A 23,140-nucleotide genomic window follows, 5' to 3' on the forward strand; every position below is an offset into this window, starting at 1 on the left:
CAGTTAAACACCTGATGGTTTTACAGAATGGAGTAGGAAAAGTGAACAGATGCACTGTATTGGTTTTAATATGTATGTTTCTCAGCTATACTGCATAGCTATAATGTATTCTTTTTGATATATTCCTTATACCATTGTTTCATGCCAAAAATCTGAATATGGGATTCTCCCAAAACACATTTTAAATGAAATTATTTTGGTGATCAACCTGAATGTTTTGCAATTAAGTGCTAGTACACTCACAGAGCTCCTTACACAGTTTTCATCTAAAGTGATAAAATTACAATATTTGGACAGACTATCAGCATCATTAGATGTAAAGAAAACTATTCACTGAATAGTGACAGTATTGAGTTGTTGACACACACACACACACACACACACACACACACACACACACACACACACACCTGTACAGGAACAATGTAGCTGTTTGTATATGCACCCCAGTATGCCGGTTAACAATTCAATGCTTCCACTATTTGATGAGTAATTTCCTTTACTCCCATATTCCCACAGGCATCTGCAAAGGAGGTGGGGGGGGGGGGGGGGAGGAGGGGCAGGAAAGAGTGGGCATTTCATTTGTCCCCACCTGGACTGTGTGGAGATACAGACTTTGTATTCATAACATAATTCTCATCCACTTATAACAATGACTGACTGCAAATCTACCGAACTGCAGATCTAACAACGCTGAGTGCAATGAAAATAGCTTTTCTTTTCTCTCTCTCTTTTTTTTCCTTTTGTAGTGGTGGCAGATTCTGCATCATTCTACAGTGAAGGTGAGTAATGGAACAGTATGAAAACATAGTCCCCAATCATCTCTCTCTTGCCCTCCTCAGGCTGCAGAAAGGAACTGTTTTGTCTGTCAAAGAAGACGATGATGGTTTGTGATTATACTTTCAGTTTTACAAGACAGAGTGATTTCAGTACACTCTGAACAACAGGAACATCCTGTACTGTAGGAGTATACATCCTTACTTATTCTACAAACTCAAATACCAAATACTATTGTCTCTGCTAGAAGAGAGAAAAAAGTGTAAAATTTCAAAGAAGTCTTCTTCAGGAGTTGGTAGCTTCTCATACTCCATGTAGTGCAGTACAATGCAAATACAGTCATAGACCTATGAGTCTGGCAGTTGAGCTGTGCTGGTATGGCTGATCAATAATGAGACAAAGTAGAGAGACAAGGAGTGCCTTGGTTCAATCCAAGGGCTTCAAAAGTCAATTGTACTAGCAAATTTTTGGGGTGGCTTTCAGACAGTTTCTACCTTCATGTAGTCATATACTAACCCTGAATTATATTTCACATAGCTTTCAAAATTCATTTTGCGAAATGCTAATTGAACAGTCAGTATTAAAAAATAGATAACATGAAAGTAATGCAATACATCCATTAATGTGGTAATGTAAGGGAACAAATTGTTACAGATGACATCAAAGCTGAATAAGCATTATTTAAAGGTTCCCTGTTTCTCCACTTTGTTTATGTTCAACCGGATCTTCTCAACAGGAAGCACTCATATTCATATTAATGATATATGAAACTCTATTTACCATATTTTGTTGAAATTTGCTCAATATTTAAGTATCAAAAGTGAATCTATAAATTATTTCAGATGCAATATTTTATGTGTATTGTTCTTTAGTTCATGAAGCATGACTTGTTTTGCAGACCTGCTGAATCAGTTATGACAAGAATTTCAATTTTAGAATCTTGGCTCCTCTTGGATAAATTTCTGTGTATGCCCATGTTACTTGTAATGGGACACCCTTTTCTAACATAACCTTTTTTATAGAAGTAGCCAATACCAGGATTAATCCTGAATCTGGTATAGGTGAACACTCTCAGCTGTTTCACTGAAAGAATTTCATTTTATTTTGTATATAATGTATTAAATTTCAGACTAAAATGTATAAAAATAAATTAATTTGTTACACTCTGTGTCAATAAAATAATCCTTCTCTTACAAATATTTGAAAATTATGAAATTTCTGGCATACTTAAAATTCACATAATTATTTATGCAATCTAATGCTAATTATTAAATTTGTTTCTGGACTCATTTACAAAATAGTGATATATTTTAGTGAAGATTCTTCTTTCATCAAGAAAGTTTGCAAAGTCTGTTGCTTTGTAAACTCTTTGGAATATTGTGAGTACTGCAGAGTGTTAGTAGTAGTTGGCATGTCTCTGACAGAAATGTATGTTTTTTTTTTTTAGTTTTGTCTACAGCAACATAATTGATGGTTGGATGAAAATGGAGATCATGAAGTCAGTGTGATATTGAAGAATGGGATAAAATAAAAGAAATACACAGGCAAATCTTCATCAGTTATTTAGTCATCAGGAGCTCACAATGTTAAATCAAAGTTTCAGCCACAAGAATGTACCCCTAGACGCAAAACTTCGAACCAACAAGAAGAGAAAATGAATATAAGTAAAAAGCTTTTCTTTTGTATATTGTTGTGACTCGCCGATCATTCAAAGCGCCGCCGGGGATATTACGCGCGTCCTCTACGTGCGGCGCTGTCTGCCAGCCATGCAGCGGCTGCACCATCTAAGCGGCCAGCCGAGCAGCGGCCGCTAGACTGGGACTGAGTGCTCATTCGAATGTTAACGCGTGCCCATGTCTTGCTTGTCAACTTACTCTGTGACTTATATATGTTGTGTCGTTCAAGATTACACACTCTGAAATCATTTACATTCTGCTTGAAATTTCCATATCATATTAAAACTTTTTAGAAGTTAATGTGTGTAGATAGGGGAGACCCATGGTCTAGAGGTAGTCTGTGTGTGGTATTCAAAATATCCTTAGTCCTGGGTTTGAACCTCACCTCACTTAAATTTCAAATAAAAATCATTAGCAATGGCAGCCAAAGACTTCCAGCATAAGAAGTCACCTTCATTCAGCCAATGGCCTTGTCAAAGACGTAGGATGAGAAGATGGAGATTCAACCACTTTCTTGTGCTTGGGGAGGAAAACTACCCCTAAAGGCTGAAGAATTAGGCAATGATCAATGACATGAGGATGCAGGAGGCAATGGAAAACACTGCATTAAAAACACATATGTGTATCCACAGGACATGTGGCCTGTAATTCAGAAATATTGCGATGATCTCTCCATTGACTATAAGGTTCCAGACTAGGCTCCCTTTCATATCAGTGGGAAGAGACTGACAAGGGGGAGGTGACCACGAGAAAAAGATTGAATAATCAATGAAAGGATAATGTTCTGTGAGTCAGGGGTTCAAATGTCAGACATCTGAACATGGTAAGGAAGCTATAAAATCTGAGATGGGAAATGCTAAGGTTCAGGCTAGATATGATGTGGGTCACTGAAGTGAAATAGAGATAAGACAATGATTTCTGGTCAGGTGAGTATAGATTAATATCAACAGCAGTAGAATATGGTAAAATGGGAGTAGGATTCGTTGTGAATAGGAAGATAGGACAGAAAGTGAGTTACTGTGAACAGTTCAATGATAGGGTTGTTCTCATCAGAATAGACAGCAAACAAACACCAACAACATTAGTTCAGGTATGCATACCAATCACAAGCTGAAGATGAAGAGATAGAGAAATTATGTGAGGATATGGAACAAGTAATACAATATGTAAGGGGAGATGAAAATCTAATGGTCATAGGGCACTGGAAAGTGGTTGTAGGGGAAGGGCAGCAGAAAAGGTTACAGGAGAACATGGGGTTGGTACTAGGAATGAGAGAGGAGAAAGACTAATTGAGTTCTGCAATAAATTTCAGCTAGTAATAGTGAATAATCTGTTCAAGAATTGCAAGAGAATGCTGGGAGATACTGGAAGGTTTCAGTTAGATTAACATCATGGTGAAGCAGAGATTCAGGAATCATATACTGGATTGTAAGGCATACCAAGGATCTGATATAGAGTCAGATCTAAATTTACTAGTGATGAAGAGTAGGTTGAAGTTTAAGAGACTAGCCAGGAGGAATCAATGTACAAAGAAGTGGGATACATAAGTACTAAGACATGAGAGGTTGTGCTTGAAGTTCTCTGAGGCTATAGATATTGTAATAAGGAATAGCTCAGTAGGCAGCTCAGTTGAAGGAGAATGGATATCTCTAAAAACTGCTATCACAGAAGTTGGAAAGAAAAATATAGGTACAAGGAAGGTAACTGCAAAGGAACTGTGGGGAACAGAAGAAATACTTCAGTTGACTGATGAAAGAAGGATGTACAGAAATCTTCAGGGAAATTCAGGAATTCAGAAATACAGGTCACTCAGGATTAACATCAGTAGGAATTGCAGGGAAGAAGCTAAGGCGAACTGGTTGCATGAAATATACATGAAGAAATTGAAAATAAATGATTCAGAAGGACTGATTCAGCACTTCTTTCTTTTCTTCCAATTTCTGTCTTCTCTACAGCTTCCCCCCCCCCCCCCCCTACAGCTCTCTCTAGTACCATGGAAGTCATATTCCCTGATGTCTTAACAGATGTTGTATCATCCTGTCTCTTTTCCTTGTCAGTGTTTTCCACATATTCCTTTCCTCTCCAATTCTGTGCAGAACCTCCTCATACCTTATTTTATGAGTCCACCTAATTTTCAACATTCGCCTGTAGCACCACATCTCAGATGCTTCAACTCTCTTCTGTTCTGTTTTTCCCACAGTCCATTTTTCACTACCATACAATACTGTGCTCCAAACAAACATTCTCAGAAATATCTTTCCCAAATCAAAGCCTATGTTTGATACTAGTAAACTTCTCTGGGCTAGGAATGCCCTTTTTGCCAGTGCTAGTCTGCCATTGATGTCCTCCTTGCTCCATCCATCATTGGTTGTTTTCCTGCCTGGGTAGCAGAATAACTTTGTCTGCTTTCTGACCATCAATTCTGATGTTAAGTTTCTCAATGTTCTCATTTCAAGTACTTCTCATTACTTTCATTTTTCTCTGATTTACTCTCAGTCCATATCCTGTAGTCATTAGAATGTTAATTCAATTCAGCAGATCCTGAAATTCTTCTTCACTTTCTTTGAGGACACCAATGTCATCAGTGAACCTTATCACAGATATTTTTCACCTTGAATTTTAGCTCCACTCTTGAACCTTTCTATCATTTCCACCATTGATTCTTCGATGCCTAGCTTGAGCAGCAGAGGGAAACGATTACATCCCTGCCTTACACCCTTTTTAATCTGAGTGCTTCATTCTTCATCTTCTACTCCTATTATTCCCTCTTGGTTCTTGTACAAGGTTTATATTACCCATTTCTGCCTATAAATTAACCCTATTTTCCTCAGAGTTTTGAACACCTTGCACCATTTTACATAGTCAAACACTTGTCCCAGGTTGACAAATCCTATGAATGTGACTTGTTTTCCCTTTAATCTTGCTTCCATTAGCATCTGCAAAGTCAGAACTGCTTCTCTGTTGCCTTTACCTTTCCTAAAGCCAATTGATTGTCATCTAACACATTCTCAGTTTCCTTTTCCATTCTTTGACATGTTATTCTTATCAGCAACCTGGTCGCATGAGCTGTTAAGCTGAATGTGCGAATTCCTGCATATGCAGTCTTCAGAATTGTGTTGATGACATTTTTCTGAAAGTCAGATGTTATGTTGCCAGACTCATAGATTCTACACCCCAATGTGAATAGTTGTTTTGCTGCCACTTCCCCCCAATGATTTTTAGAAATTCTGATTGAATGTTATCTAATCCCTTCTGCCTTATTTGATCTTAAGTCCTCCAAAGCTCTCTTAAATTCTGATTCTAATACCAGATCCCCTATCTCTTCTAAATCGACTCCTGTTTCTTCTACTATCACATCAGACAAATCTTCCCCCTGTAGAGGCCTTCAATGTATTATTTCCACCTATCCACCCTCTCCTCTGCATTTCTGCATTTATCAGTGGAATTTCCATTGCATTCTTAATGTTACCACCCTTGCTTTTAATTTTACCAAAGGATGTTATGACTTTCCTATATGTTGAGTCAGTCCTGCCAAAAATCTTCTTTTTCGATTTCTTCACATTTTTCATGCAACCAATTTGTCATAGCTTCCCTGCACTTCCTATTTATTTCATTCCTCAGCAATTTTTATTTCTATACTCTTGAATTTCCCTGAACATTTTTGTACTTTCTTCCTTCATTGATTAAGTGAAGTATTTCTGTTACCTGTGGTTTCTTTGCAATTACCTTCTTTGTGCCTATGTTTTTATTTCCATCTTCTGTGATTGCCCTTTTCAGAGATGTCCATTCCTCTTCAACTGTATTGCCTACTGGACCATTCTTTATTGCTGTATCTACACTTTTGCACTTCTGTATCCTGCTTCTTTGTGCACTGATTCTTCCTGACTAATCTCTTAAACTTCACCCTCCTCTCCATCACCACTACATAGTGATGTGAGTCTAAATCTGCTCTCGAATGTGTCTTATAACCCAGTGTCTGATTTTGGAATCTCTGTCTGGCCATGCTGTAATTCAACTAAAATCTTCCCATATCACCCAGCCTTTTCCAAGTATACCTCCTCCTCTTGTAATTCTTGAACAGAGTATTCACTATTACTAGCTGAAATTTATTACAGAAGTCATTAGTCTTTCTCCTCTCTTATTTGTAGCACATAGCCTATATTCTACTGCAGCTTTTTCTTCTACTCCTCCTCCTATAACTACATTCCTGTCCCCCAGATTTTCATCTCCCTTTACATACTCATATCTTCATATACTTTCTCTATCTCTTCAATTTCAACTTGTGATGTTGGCATGTGTATCTGAACTATTGTTGTTGGTGTTGGTTTACTGTCGATTCTTATAAGAACAACCCTGTCACTGAACTGTCACAGTCCCACACTCTCTGCCCAACTTTTCTATTCATCATGAATCCTATTCCCATTATACTATTTTCTGCTGCTGTTGATAGTACCCTATACTCATCAGACCAGAAATCCTTGTCTTCTTTCCATTTCACTTCACTGACCCCTGCTATATGTGCCTTTTCAGATTCTCTAGCTTCCTTACCATATTCAAGCTTCTGACATTCTGCACCATGACTCATAGAATGCTATCCTTTTGTTGGTTATGCAATCTTTTTCTCATGGTCACCTCCCCTGTGGCAGTCCTCTCCCAGAGATCTGAATGGAGGATATTCTAAAATCTTTTGCCAATAATGATACTTTTTCAATTACAGGCCACATGTCCTGTGGATGCACACTAGTGTCTTTTGTGTAGTGTCTTTAATGCCTTCAATCATTGCTGTTTCTTCCACCTTTAAGGGCAGTTTCCTACCCAATGACAAGAGAGTGACCTGAACTTCTGTCGACTCTTCTACCCTCATTGACAGGGCCATTGGCAGAATGAGGGTGATTTCTTATACCAGAAGTCTTCAGTCACCAGTGCTGATTATTAATCAGCATTTAAGTGGTGGTGGGTTTCAAACCCGTGACCGAGAACATTTTGATTACTTATCAATGACGCTCCCGCTAGACCATGGGTGCATCCACTTAGAATAAAGAAAAGTCAGAACAACCTAATATTAAAAGCAAGGGTGTTAATATTAAGAGTGCCCCGGGAATTCCACTGTGAAATGCAGAGGAGCCAGACTATAGGTGGACAGAGTACATTGAAGGCCTCTATGAGGAATGAGACATTTCTGATGATATGTCACAAGAAGATACAGGAATTGATACAGAAGAGATAGGGGGCCCAGTATTAGAATTGGAATTTAAAAGAGCTTTTGGAGGCTTAAGACCAGATAAGGCAGAAGGGATGGACAATACTCCCTCAGAATTTCTAAATTGATTGGGAGAAGTCGCAACAAATTAACCATTCATGTTAGTTTGTGGAATATATGAGTCTGGCAATATACCATCTGACTTCCAGAAAAATTTCATCCCAAGAATTCTGAAGACTTTAAGAGCTGACAAGTGTAAGAATTTTTGCACAATCAGCTTAGCAGCTTATGCATCCAAGTTGGTGACAAAAATAATATGCAGAAGAACAGAAAAGAAAATTAAGGATGTGTAGATGATGATCAGTTTGGCTTTAGTAAAGATATAGGCACCAGAGAGGCAGTTCTGACTTTTGCTAATGGAAGCAAGATTAAAGAAACAACAAGACACAGTCATAGGATTTGTCAACTTGGAACAAGCATTTGACTATGTAGAATGGTACAGTGTTGATCTGTTGATGAGAGAGACATTGTGCACTAGGAATGTTTGACATGGAGTGTTCAAGCGAAAGCTCAACCAGTGAAACAATGAGCTGGGCCAAAAATGTAGAGAAATTGGAGAAGGAGTTTAGGAGGGGTCTTGTATAGGCAGCATGGAAGGGGCAGTGCTGAATGAGCATGGAATTAATGCGCCAGATGCATGGTGTAGCAGTGAAGCTGACAGTACACTGGGTGAAAGTACTGCATATCTAAGGAAGTCAATGATGAGCACCAATTTTTCAACATCAGTGATGTGAAATGTCTATGGGAAATGCAGTTCATATTTTAGATGTACCTGTAGATCCACAGCACTGAGGGCTTTGATGCAGGAGTTTTTAGCCACATACAATGTCAGTTTTGTTGGGAATGTGCAAGGTAGGGCCAGTACTGTAGGTATAACACTAGCCTCTGCACCAGTATCAATGAGAAATTGGATGCTTGACATGCTGTCTGTAATGTAAAGATGAGCCCCGGAAGATATGGAAGCATTTGTTGACTGTTTTTGCAAGGCCTAGTGTAGGAGAGGTGCAGGCCAGGCTGCCAAAACTGCTCCACATGCAGAGTTTACCGCGGAGGGTGGGCAGCAATTTTGAGCAACATCTCCAAATGTATGTGGAACCAGCAGAGGGGGTACACAGGGTGGGGAGTAAGCTGTGCTTATGCATTACTTCTGTTGGATTCTGCAGAGACGTGTCCTTCTATTCCACTGTATCCTAAGTAGAGGGTGGAAGTGATTGGAGAATTGGTATGGTTAGTGCTCTGAAATTACCTCCAAAAGGCTGTGTGTCATTCCAGAAAACTGTGCAAACTCTCATACAGACTCTAACAACCGAGTGAAGTGGAGTACTGTGAGGGAGGGTGGGGGCAGGGGCAGGGGGCTGATGCCCCTAGTGCCAACATTATCACCTGAATGACCATTCACACTAGCAAGAATATATATCCGTGGCCAGGATGCTATATGCTTGATCCACATGGTATAACTCAGTTTCCAGTGGATCAAAATCATGTGACAATAATTATAATTGAAATTCATATGGGGATTTGATGAGTCACAATGTTTACAAAAACACAGTGTCTGGTATGAAGTCAACATCCACCGAAGCTTGAAGGTGCCGCCAAAATTGGGATGGGAACCTAGAGCCTAAGTTCTTGTTGTGGATAATATGATGCAAGACCTCAGAAGGGGGATGCAACAAATGTTCAGTAATATTAGTTTAAGCCACAGGATATTTCTGATGGGCACATGTAGAGAGGATCAAGTCACTGATAAGGTCTGTGTGGTCATGCAAATGACTGACTAGGCAGTTAAAACTGGAATCTTCATCCATAGTACCATGAAGGTCAAAGCTGTTATCTGCCAAGGTGAACCACATACGTGGATTGTCCTTCAGTAACAGCAGCAATTTAAGAAACCAGCTAGATAAAATCATTTGCATAGGTGTTGGCATTGGAGGTAGGGCTGTTGTGACCAATGAAGGCCTACAGCATTGGCAGTAGTGAAATCTTGGTTGACAGTTGCTAGTGTCCAAGTGGCATGTTGCACAAGGACAATGTTGTAGGCATAAGAATGTGGTAAAAACAGTGTGGCAGGGATGACCATGGTCATCAAAGGTAGCATTGCAAGAATATACAGAAGACAGATGTGGTGCGATGCATAGCCCAAGGGATGCACAGCCCAAGGCCCATGTGGGGGAGACTGAGGATGCATGATAGAGAGGCATGGAAGCACAGTTGACCATTGCACGAAGTACACCCATCACTGCAGAATGCAAAAATGGAGGAGTAAGAATATATGGAGCAAAAGAGCAGATGGTATCTGTAGAAAGCAAGTAATGCACAGATCCCAGGCTGCTGAGCAGCAGTGGCTAAGTATATTGCACATTGCAAAGTAACATAATTCAGAAGATACATTGCCAAAGTTGACCTTACTGTATGAATGCAGTGTAGCTGGTGCACTTTTTGTGTGCCATTGTGCAGCTGGTAAGGTTAGAGCATTTATTTGAGTAGCATAAGGATGGAATTGTTCCTCCTCCAGTTTGCACAAAGTGATGGGGTATCACAGAGTTCAACATGTTGTATGTTGTGGGAGTCATAGTTAGTAAGGTGTACATACACAAATAAACAACAATTAGAATAATGTGGAACAGGATGTAGACAGATCCAGGGCTGTACACACTTGAGTCAAAATAATACACACTAATCACACTTCCAGCACACTCCATCCAGATGAGGTGAGTTGTAGAACAGACAAAAGTAGAAGTCCAACAAAAAATAGCAACATTGTCAATCCATGTAAAGTGGAAATCAGTATTGTGGGCAATTCAAATGATGTTTGTGAGCATTGTTGGGGTCAACAATGTTGTAATTGCTGTCCTAATGATGACACATGATATAGGGTGAAAATCATCACAAAAAGCAATTCATTATCAAAATCTTTTATGAAATGTAGAAGCACAGTACAATTGAACAGCTCATAATGACATGCAGACACAAAGAGACCAGAGTCAAATATCTTAACATCATCAAAAACAATACTATTTAATGGTTGATAGTCATCACACTATTATTAGGTATGATTCAATCTACGCTATTAATGTGAAGAAATTTTGGTTACCCGTAGCAGATTTTGTATCCTACACAACCAATCATCGGCTATAGCAAAGGACACTTTTTGTGGTTCAGCTTTGTTAGTAATTAATTTGTCAGGTGATTGGGTTTGGATTTCTATGTAAAGAATTCTTTCTGAAAGCCCAAGAGAGAGCCAATGATTACAACCATAACTTGAGGATGTCTTAATCAAGGAAACACAAGATTTTAATTCTCTGCTAGAAACATCATTGTAGCCAGAAGAATTATCTCTTTTTATATACATAATAATTTTTTTTATCACCCAGATGCCATAGTTTTGAAAACAATGTCTATTGAGAGTGTGTACAGTGTATGCTACAGTAGCTTCCTTGTGTATGCTTCTTGTTGAAAGATACTTCAGTCCCATAAATTATGTATGCTTCTGTAAAACTGTGATGTGATTGGTTTCAGGCGAAATCGGGCTCCATGTGGTGATGGAATATGTTTCCCAAATTTTTCACTGGCACCACCTGGATTTATTAATCTCTTACCACTAGTCCATCAAAACAGTGAGTCTGAATCATTTTTTATGATTCTCTTACAACATACTTTTCTTTTATGTTCTGAACCTAAGTGAACAGTATATTTTACTGTCAACATTTGACCATTGTAGGTAGATAAGTCATTTAGTATTATTTTTACTTCTATATCACTAAATGTTTTTTGGTCTAAGGGCAGGTATTTGCTAATCTTTCCACTAGGACCTTCATTACTCATTATGAATTTTAATCTGACAAAGAAAAACTAAACATCAATAATTCTGTGTCCTCAGTTAGTACTATCAGTCAAAAATAATGTTAAGTCTCTATAAGTTTTAAGTCTGCAGCTATATATTAATTTAGATAATGGATTATGCAGGAAGTTTGTAAAGTAATACTACAGATTATCTCATACTTACTGTATCAATGCCCACAAGGATGAGATCAAGTGCCATGATGCAGGCTGTCTTAGGGTCTGGTTCATTGGCAAGGACACGCTCCAAGAGTGATAGGTCACTCTCATGCACGGAACTCTTTGTTTTCAGTCTTTCCAGTGCTTGGTCTATATACTTCGTGCACACCCTAAAATAAAACAAAACTTTGTTGCTTGAAATCTATATGTGTTTCTGAATATACAGGGTTATTACAAATGATTGAAGCGATTTCACAGCTCTACAATAACTTTATTATTTGAGATATTTTCACAATGCTTTGCACACACATACAAAAACTCAAAAAGTTTTTTTTAGGAATTCACAAATGTTCGATATGTGCCCCTTTAGTGATTCGGCAGACATCAAGCCAATAATCAAGTTCCTCCCACACTCGGCGCAGCATGTCCCCATCAATGAGTTCGAAAGCATCGTTGATGCGACCTCGAAGTTCTGGCACGTTTCTTGGTAGAGGAGGTTTAAACACTGAATCTTTCACATAACCCCACAGAAAGAAATCGCATGGGGTTAAGTCGGGAGAGCGTGGAGGCCATGACATGAATTGCTGATCATGATCTCCACCACGACCGATCCATCAGTTTTCCAATCTCCTGTTTAAGAAATGCCGAACATCATGATGGAAGTGCGGTGGAGCACCATCCTGTTGAAAGATGAAGTCGATGCTGTCGGTCTCCAGTTGTGGCATGAGCCAATTTTCCAGCATGTCCAGATACACGTGTCCTGTAACGTTTTTTTCGCAGAAGAAAAAGGGGGCGTAAACTTTAAACTGTGAGATTACACAAAACACGTGTCCTGTAACGTTTTTTTCGCAGAAGAAAAAGGGGGCGTAAACTTTAAACCGTGAGATTGCAGAAAACACGTTAACTTTTGGTGAACTGCGAATTTGCTGCACGAATGCGTGAGGATTCTCTACCGCCCAGATTTGTACATTGTGTCTGTTCACTTCACCATTAAGAAAAAATGTTGCTTCATCACTGAAAACAAGTTTCGCACTGAACGCATCCTCTTCCATGAGCTGTTGCAACCGTGCAGAAAATTCAAAGCATTTGACTTTGTCATCGGGTGTCAGGGCTTGTAGCAATTGTAAACGGTAAGGCTTCTGCTTTAGCCTTTTCCGTAAGATTTTCCAAACCGTCGGCTGTGGTACGTTTAGCTCCCTGCTTGCTTTATTCGTTGACTTCTGCAGGCTACGTGTGAAACTTGCCCGCACGCGTTCAACCGTTTCTTCGCTCACTGCAGGCCAACCCGTTGATTTCCCCTTACAGAGGCATCCAGAAGCTTTAAACTGTGCATACCATCACCGAATGGAGTTAGAAGTTGGTGGATCTTTGTTGAACTTTGTTCTGAAGTGTCGTTGCACTGTTATGACTGACTGATGTGAGTGCATTTCAACCACGACATACGCTTTCTCGGCTCCTGTCGCCATTTTGTCTCACTGCGCTCTCGAGCGCTCTGGCGGCAGAAACCTGAAGTGCGGCTTCAGCCGAACAAAACTTTATGAATTTTTCTACGTATCTGTAGTGTGTCATGACCATATGTCAATGAATGGAGCTACAGTGAATTTATGAGATCACTTCAATCATTTGTAATAGCCCTGTATACCATCACTATAGACTAGATATTAAAGTTGAGAAAAAACATTTATCATACTAAATTTGGTAGCAAGAATAAGAGAACAGCATCAAAAATAATGGAGAAGAAGATAATGATGATGAAATGAACTGGTCTGGATTAAGGTGCTTGTTTCATGCAGTTAACCATGATTATAGTTGATCAGCTTACTGTAGTTTGGACAAACTGTTCATTTTTAATGTGTACTACTCACCAGAGAGAGTGTGTATTTCAGCTGTGGACATGGCTCAAAGTAGATTGCAGTTGTAAATAGCTAATGTGCTTCACTGCTGGTAACTGTATTAGAAACTGTTTGTACTTTGTTATTTTGTGCTTTGTTATTGAGTTTTACTGATCATGGGGCAGGACTAACAAATCAGTTATATTGGTAAACATTTCACAAGTATGCAAGTCAGCTGTTATCTTTAGCTAGGGAATATTTTTGTTTATGTCTTTTTAAAATAGTCATGTGTGTTTTTTACTCTAATAAATTTACTAAAATACTGTTTTGTCATAAAATTCTCTGTTGTGAACAATTTAAGCACCAACTGAAACTGATTGAAAGATAATGGAAGTTTGTAAGGAATCTGCTCCTTCATAAAGAACGAATGTGTGGCTGAGTTCAAATGTGGCAATACTTCTCTTTAACATGATTTTCATAAAAAACATCACCACACATTCACCACAGATGAATACATCAACAAATCTTTGTGTGAGACTTGTCCCTTATTTCTTGGATGCTAACCAAAACCAAACAGGTAGATGAACTAATTTCTCAGCAGTATTTGGACAGTTCTTAAAAAAAAAAAAAAAAAAAAAAAAAAAAAAAAATAGAACTCAATTTGTGGATTGGTTTATGACAGCAGATGAGAAGTAGGTCCAACTTTTCAAGTCAGAATGAAACATCAGTTAAAGGAGGGGGTAGAAGCTAGTGACAGGAGAGAGATTCTTGTTATTAATTACCTTGAAAAAGGCAAAACTATAGCTAATGCATGTTAGTGAAGTATTCTGGACTAACAGGTTGCGTAAAATACACAAGAAGAATCTGGGCTGTAAAAAAGGCATCTTTTATCAAAGAAATGCACCTGCTTGTGTTAGTGCTTTGGTGATGAGAAAGAGGAATGATATCAAGTATGAGTTGTTATAAAAGCCACTGTATGTTTTATATTTGGTACAGTACTTCTAGACCTGACCATCAGATAAACATCTGAACATTTGACTAAGTGGATTGACCTGAAGGAAGATTCGACTTAAAAATGTTCCCTTTTACTGTCTAGATTACCCCATTACTATAATGACCTCTAATACATTCTCTGCTGTGTGTTACTAATTTTAGATGCAAAAGTGTGTGATTCAACATTTATTTATGCCAAACATAAAGAGTTTGTGCCAGTCTTTGCTCTGGGCTGAGAATATGAATTCTGCCTGCTATTCAGAATATAACCTCTGTTAGGATATAAATCAAATACTGCACTCAAATAGATAAAGTTATTAGAAAAATCATAAAACCACACTTTTCTATTAATACTATAAAGAATCATCATTATGACATAAGCATTTAATGAGTGGCAAATTCCGACATCATTAAGCTGTGGTGCACAAGACTGCAGCCAGGCTTTGACAGTGTCCAGAAATTCATCATCTTATTGGAAACATTGGGAACCAAGCCACTTTCCTTCGTGTGCTTGTAGAGTCATAGTTAAACAGACTGTAGGTTGAATGATCAAAAATATGCCATTTGAGCCACCACAATAATTCTTGTAACTTTCTGGCAGATTAAAACTGTATGCTGGATGGGTCCTTGAACATGTCCCATGGCAGTGAAAAGTGAGATATTGGATCTTTATCAGCTACTATTGGCTGAAATGAATTGCCGCTATATATGGCTTGGACATTTAGGGCCAGTTTGAGAACATTTTTTACACAAGTGACATAAAATTTGCTGCCGCCTCCCTACCATCTTCATATATTAACTGCTTTTCCTTGTTCTGCTGGCATGCATAAAAAAATACAGAGTTTTTGGAACGCGAGTTCAACGACATTTTCTTTCGACGCTTTCATTGTTCTTTAATTTGCGAATTAATGATGCTTTATTGAAATACGTAGTTACTGATTTATTGCCATCTTTGCAGGCTCTGGATGCCAGGAAAAGTCAGAATCTTTATTTTGAAAATATACAGTTTCCTAAAGAACCAAAATTTTGCGATTTCTTGCTGTAAGATTTTCATGTAAGTAATTAGCGGGATCGTGTGATATTTCTTCTGGGTTGGAACACTGTTGTTCAGCTGACACAGTTAGCCTACTGGTGATGGTAGTCACCGAAGTTGTTGCACTTTCGTCATTGGGGCGATCGCTTTCTGATTCAATCTCTTTTCCTAAATTGGCAGAAATCTGAAATTGGCATGTAACATGAACATTCAGAAATTCACGCAATTTGTGATCGACACGACTCTTCATGTGCAAGATTTATTATCTGATTGCTACTTACAGAAGTTGCTCCAGTAGTAGTAGTAGTACTAGTAAAATATGCTGTTAATTTTGATAACTTTTCAATTACTTCCTTCTGATGTACAGCTTTTTTCCTTTCTGCAGATCCACTAGGATATGACCGTTTCGACATTTTATGTTATAATTCAGTATTTATTTTTACACCGAAAATAATCGCTAACACAAAACAAATCAGGCAAACGACGACTTAACCAACGCATAGCTCGGAGCACAATCACTACGAACCACAAACAAAACAAACGTCACAATACCGCAGAAAAATACAGGGGAATTCCCAATAAGGCCCGTCCACACGCAACGATCTGTCTGCGCAAATGTCTGCGCACATCACATCTGCGCAGACAGATCGTTGCGTGTGAACAGAAGATTTGCACCAACCTGAGGTGTGTGCAAACCTGGAAGTTGGAGTTGGAGGTTTGAGCGAAACCTCTCAAATCTGTCGGTTCAAACCACATCTGCGCAGACAAGTCGGAGCGTGTGGACAGGAGATCGTTGCAAATCTGGCGCGAAACAGCTGTTTGCTCAGTCTAGTGTTTGTATTTGTGTGAACAGGGCATTAAAATGGCTGATACTCGTCAGTGTTCTCGAGAGTTTGTAAGTGAATTCATTGAAATATACAGAAACCACCCATGTTTGTGGAAGATTAAAAGTAAAGAATATAGTGATCGAGACAAAAAGACAGCAGCATACAATGCTCTAATTGAAAAATTGCGGGCAGTTGGCGCCTCGGCAAACAGAGAAACGGTAATAAAAAAATAATTTCGTTGCGAACTGGTGAAATTATTTGCGGATGTATGTCGAAACTTATAATTATCTCTTAAAGCATGTAACCCCTCATATTATGAGAAAAATACTTGTATGAGAAGGGAAATTTCTCCTCATGAACGCCTGGCAGTAACATTAAGATTCCTAGCAACAGGAAGGAGCTACAATGATTTGGAATTTTCATCTGCAATATCGAAACAAGCATTGAGTGAAATAATACCCAACACATGTGAAGCTATTTACGCTTTCCTGAAAGATGAGTTCATGAAGGCAAGTCAAGTAAATTAGTCTGTCAGCGAACTGTTTACCGAAAAGAGTTATCCAAAGTTCAGAAATCTAGAAGATCTGGTGTAGGAGTTGATCAAGTATACCAGCCAACGTTATGGTATTTTGATCTACTTGGCTTTCTTAGTGATCAAGAAACGCCAAGACCAAGCAGGAGTACAACTGAAGATGAAATTGGAGTGCCAATGTGCGAGGAAATGGAACACGATGTTATGTAAAACAAAACAGGTTCGCCCTGCAACTCTCGCAGTAAATTTACGTGACAAAACTGCTTTCGCTTTAGCAGCCACTGCCTGCACCATTTTGACCGCTTTCTCTGTTTCCTGCGGTTGGTCTGAATGTTTTTTGCAACACAAGTTGCGAACACAGACCACAACAGAACTTCCTCCATTTCTGTTTTTCAAAATAACTGAATTAAATTTTGACGTTTTCGGGGAGCGTAGTCGATTGCCACTGATATTTCTTTTCTACACCGACAGATGGCGGGCGAGTAGTAGATTGGGGTTTGTGTCGTGTGAACACACCACATTTGCAGCGATCTTTTGCATGTACAGACATCTGCGCCGATGTCTGCGCAGACAGATCGTTGCGTGTGGACCGGGCTATAGTCTAGTTGGTTTATTTCAGAAGGTCGATCAAGTTTAATTTTACGTCGCTATTCGGAGCGAATACAACTGTGCATTGCACAAAGCTAATAAGCAAGTAGGTATTGTAGTTAGTCATTAGCGTTCGATTTTTTAGAAATAAATTTGTTTTTTGGTAATAAATATCGGTTATCGTTTGGTGATCTGGCAGGAACTAGGTGGCCCCTATCGATCGCGGCGGCCCTGGGCACGTACCCAGATTGCCCAGTGGAAAAGAGGGGCCTGATGCTAGGCTCCTAAGAGTCTATTATTGAGGAAAATTTGTGTTTTTTTTGGGAGGTTTCCAACATCAACCTGGGTTGCACTTCACCCGAGTAATCCCAAAATGTAACTTTCAAAACACGTTTCATTGAAAATCAATTAGCGCAGTCGACTTCAAAAAATGTAAGGCATGAAAACAAGGCAGTAAATCCATTTACGTGGTCAGATACGAAGTTTTATAAGGAAAAAAAGGTTTATACAAGAATTCTTAATATTTATTTATGGTTTTTTAAAAGTTTGTGGCTTATTAATCCATGACATTTTTGCTGGTTCCTGTTGTGTATAATCAGTAGGAATTTCTCGAGTTTCCTGCTATCAAAAATGGCAGCTTTAGAATCTTGAGATCTCTTGCATAAATTTCTGTGGGCGCCCATGATCACAGTGTACTATTGTTCCACTGTGCCATGTCGCCTGAATGATAGAGATTACCAAACTATGGTGCCGTGTGCAAACAGTCGAATGCAGTTTACCCTGATCACATACAGCAACCAACGCATTGTAATGACAGCTTCCTGCTGCTGTACGTAGGATGCTTCGATTGACAGTAAAGTAATGATGACTACAAGAGCTACAAATGTTACATGTTGTTTTGTGGGAAGCTTACTCTACGAAGAAGTTCATGTTGTTGACGTAGCGCGTCCAGAGTGCTGACGGGAAGTAGCGCCAGAAGGGCATCTTGAGCTCCAAGATGGCGACGTTGCGCAGGGCGAACTTGGCCGCATCTATGATCTGCTGCGGCTCGGAGCTCGCCGGCAGGTCTGGACGGAGACAGCCGAGGCGGACGTCCAGCGCCACACGGCCAATGCCTGCCGACAAAGAAGCAGTGCATGATTTAGAGGGTTTACTTGGGATTTTGGTGTTGGAAACCGAAACAGGACGGGATACGTACAAAAAGGGTAATGTTTCAAATAACACGGTCTGTTCAGTATGTAAGGCAGTTTTATAGCGTTGTAAAACTAGAGATTCGATTTTTTGACAGAAGAGAACTAAGTTGGCAGAACTATACTCAGTAGCCGTTGCATCATCTAACTTCTTATTCAGTAGAGAGTCAAAAGTTATTTGGATTCCACAGAAATTACCCAAATGAAAGCACTGAAACCAATGTATCGGCAGTGCCGAAAAAAAAAAATGAAACTGAAAACCAAGTTTAATAATGAATGATGTATAAAGTTTATTTCTGGCTTAACAACTATAAAGGTGATTAAAATGAAACTCTCAAGGAAGTTTATGATTGGTCAATAAGTAATAAAGTGACATTGAACATAAAGAAAACTAATGCCATTACTTTCATTTTGAAGAGGAAAAATGACAATGTTAAATTAAATGTAAATGGCACCTCTATAGACTGTGTAACAAATGCAAAGCTTCTAGGAATGAATATTGATTCTCAGTTGAAGTGGTGTGAACACACAAAGGTACTTGCAAACAGAATGTCATCAGCATGTTATGCCCTTAGAATGCTATCATCATTGTGTAACATGCAGTGTCTTTTAGTTACATATTATTCATATGTACATTCAATTCTTAGCTATGGCATTCTTTTTTGGGGAACAAATGCACAATATATGAACACAATTTTCAAACTCCAGAAAAGAGCCATAAGAATAATAACCAAAAATACTAGTCGAGCTCATTGTAAAGATCTGTTCAGAACACTGGGGATTTTAACTGCTCCATGTGAATACATTTACCAGTCAGTTGTATGCATCAAAAATGACATTGGTAATTACCGCACAAACAGCTCTGTCTATGACCATGCAACAAGAGATAGACTCAACTTACATTTACCAAGAAAAAATAAACATAAAACTCAAATCAGCATTTTCTACCAAGGAATAAAACTGTATAATAAATTACCAAATGAGATTAAAGAAATTGCAAAAATACAGTTATTAAAAAAGGCAGCTAAAAAGTACCTGTTATGCAATACATTTTATACATTGAATGATTACTTAGCTAAAACAATGTAAGGGTTTGATAAAAAATGTTATACAAATAAATAATAATAATAATGATTGTATAATATCCAACATACCACATAACACCTTCACTTTATGCTTTTTCCTTCTTTTTTTTCCTTTCTAGAAATACCTAACCCAAAGCTATGCATGGCACAGTACTAACACCTCTTCCTCTTTCTGATCTCAACATCTCACTCATTATGGCGGTATGCTGACTCAGTTTTTCAGGATAGCAAATGGCCTGGAGAGCACCAGTGTGTGTGTGTGTGTGTGTGTGTGTGTGTGTGTGTGTGTGTGTGTGTGTGTGTGTGTGTAGTGAGTGAAGCGTTCTGAAACAATGTGTGTACAGTGCGTGCAGTGACTGATAGTGAGATATGAGTGAACAATGTGGCATTACATTATTTAATAAGTTATTTGTAAAAAAGTATTGTATACCAGGAGCAAATCTAATAATTGTCTCTAACTAGAAGTCTGTAAATATATGTGTATACGAATTAGCTTATTTTAAATTCATCTAAATTTGTAAATACTTTGACATGTCCTAGATCCGTGTAAAAAGAGATACATGGATGAATAAAGCTGCTACTGCTGCTACTAAAATGCTAACTCCTCTGATCCCCCTTCGCACACAGATGAGCTAAACTGTTTCGACCACTGCCCACTGCGAGATTGTGTTTCGCCTGACGGCGTTGCAAGCATATGATGCGGGAAGAAAATCATATAAGCGGAGCAGAGACGAATGGGGAATTTTACACCATGGTATCATTTACATTAACATAAGTAATTTAACTGTAACATAAAATCCTCAAACAAGATTTAAAAATCATTTGTATTTTCCACCTATGCGTTATTTTTACAAAAAAGAATAATTCATTGTCATCTGTTTTTATAAGGTGACAATTATTGAACTATATGAAAAAAACGTAAAATAGTTACAAACTACAGCACGTATACACTTTATTCAACATGTAAACGTCACTGCAGATATTCGGTTTTAGGTTATGACATGTTCGACATGTCTGCCGTCATTGGCGATGATGTGGCACAGACGAATAGTATGACCCACTGAAGTGTCCGAACATCGATGCTGTACATGAGTTCATGAACGGCTGTTTTCAGCTCAGCAATGGTTTTGGTGTTGTTGCTGTACACAAATGGTTGAAATGGCTCTGAGCACTATGGGACTTAACTGCTGAGGTCATCAGTCCCCTAGAACTTAGAACTACTTAAACCTAACTAACCTAAGGACATCACACACATCCATGACCGAGGCAGGATTCGAATCTGCGTCCGTAGCGGTCGCGCGGTTCCAGTCTGTAGCGCCTAGAACCGCTCGGTCACTTCGGCCGGCTGTTGCTGTACACCTTGTCTCTAATATAGCCCCCAAAAAAGGAGTCGCACGTATTCAGATCCAAAGAATATGGCGACCAACCGAGGCCCATGCCAGTGGCCTCTGGGTACCCCAGAGCCAGAACGCGGTCCCCCGAGTGGTCCTCCAGGACATCAAACACTCTCCTGCTTCGATAGGGTCGAGATCCGTCTTGCGTGAACCACATCTTGTCGAAATCAGGGTCACTTTGGATAATGGGAGTGAAATCATCTTCCAAAACCTCCACGTACCGTTCAGTAGTCCCCATGCTATCAAGGAATATTGCACCGAGTATTCTTTGACTGGACATTTTGGCAGAACTTCAATTTTCGATGTTCACGCATTGTAGATTTTAATGTGTTATAGAGAAGATATCATCAGAGTTTCAATATGAAATCATATGCTTGTGTTCCACTCATGACGGCTACATACACACATGATTTTTTTTTGTGCAGACGTATGGCAAAGTATCTTTTGAATTATGTAAGTGTCATTGGCCTCCTTGGATAATTAATATTAAAAATCAGTGCTTCAGTTTTCGTGTTCACGTTTCAATATTATGATTTGACTCACAAGGTTCGTGTGTAAACAATACGCGAAAAAACACGTACTAGCTAGAACAATAAGCTCTCGCACTGCTTGATATTTAGCAATTTCGTGAAACATGAAACGAATCTTGTCACAGTACGAAATGTGACTGTATTTGAACAAGTCTGAAGTAGAGTTGTCTTATGGTATGTATTTGTATACACTGCTGGCCCTCAAAACTATAACCCATGATGATGGCGTGCAACAAATGCCAAATTGGCAAGAAGTGTACTACATGCTTCGATATGTAAAAGAGATTTAGAAAGCAGATTTTAAACTGTAAAACATTTTCCGGGGCTACGGTGCACTCCGGCTATAACTTTTTGCCTGTGAACTGCAGATTAAAACTGAAGAAATTGCAGGAAGGTAGTAAATTAAGGATATAGGACCTCGGATAATTTGAAAGAACCACTGGCCGTTGAAAGTTTCAAACGGAGCTTTAGGCAACTATTTACTGAAACAGGGGAAAGGAATACAACAGAAAATGAAGTGTTAAGATGGAATAGTGAAGGCATCAGAGGGTGAAATAGGCAGAAAGACAAGTCCCAGTACAATAACACACGATACATAGAATTTAAGGGGCGAAAGGAGAAATTATAAAAAAGCACCAAATCAAGCATGTAAAAGGGAATACGAATGTCTAAAAAATGAGACTGAGACAAAGTGCGAACTGGGTAACTGGGAATGACTAGAGAAGTTTGGAGGAAAGAGAGTCAGCTGTATGAATATCAACAGTTCAAATGGCAAGCCAGTACTAGGCAAAGAACAGAAAGGAGGAAGGAATACACACAGTGCTTTAGCGGTGGAAGTGCAGATGTTAGTATAATTGATACCTTAGTATGTACCCAATTTAATGTGTTAGTTGATTTTTTTTCTGCGTCTAACAGTGTTCCCGCAAACACGCCACATCATTCACTGTCAAATGTTTTATGCATGGTCGTAACTGCACCACTAAATGGTCTATGCCTGTCAGTATAGAATAACCGTTTTGAGTTCACGCGTCCAAACTTCAGCAGCTGACGTGCTGCCCATGGGAAAAATAAGTATTAATGGCTTGTTCTTGCCACTTGTGCTTGGAGGTACTAACCAACCTAAAAATATACTGAGACCTATAATTACTAGTCTCCAAATGAAGTAAATACTGATGCAATGATGTTTAGTACACTGCCCTCAGTCAGCAATTAAAATATCTGGACTTAGATCCCTAACTCCCTGTATGTAGAAGGTCTATATAAGGGAAATGAATAGATCCCTAACTCCCTGTGTGTAGAAGGTCTATACAAGGGAAATGAATTTAGGGCAGTATTAACGAAAAAGAAGAGGAAGTGGATGAGGAGGAGATGGGAATAATACGATACCACGATTGTAATTTGTCAGAGCGCTAGGAGACCTAACTGGA

The 23,140-nt window shown here is 38.9% G+C and overlaps 1 protein-coding gene across 1 annotated transcript in view; it reads right to left on the reverse strand.

The window, feature by feature from the left end:
- The window catches only part of LOC124622938 (probable cytochrome P450 301a1, mitochondrial), a 128,169-nt gene that overhangs the window by 21,693 nt on the left and 83,336 nt on the right, over positions 1-23,140 (reverse strand). Inside the window, exons 5-6 of the mRNA XM_047148729.1 lie at positions 18,428-18,629; positions 11,717-11,879 (exon numbers count right to left, since the gene is read on the reverse strand). Coding sequence (XP_047004685.1) covers positions 11,717-11,879; positions 18,428-18,629 — 365 coding nt within the window. The remainder of the gene's footprint in view (positions 1-11,716; positions 11,880-18,427; positions 18,630-23,140) is intronic.

Source organism: Schistocerca americana, chromosome 7, assembly GCF_021461395.2.
Source record: "Schistocerca americana isolate TAMUIC-IGC-003095 chromosome 7, iqSchAmer2.1, whole genome shotgun sequence".
Lineage (NCBI taxonomy): Eukaryota > Metazoa > Arthropoda > Insecta > Orthoptera > Acrididae > Schistocerca > Schistocerca americana.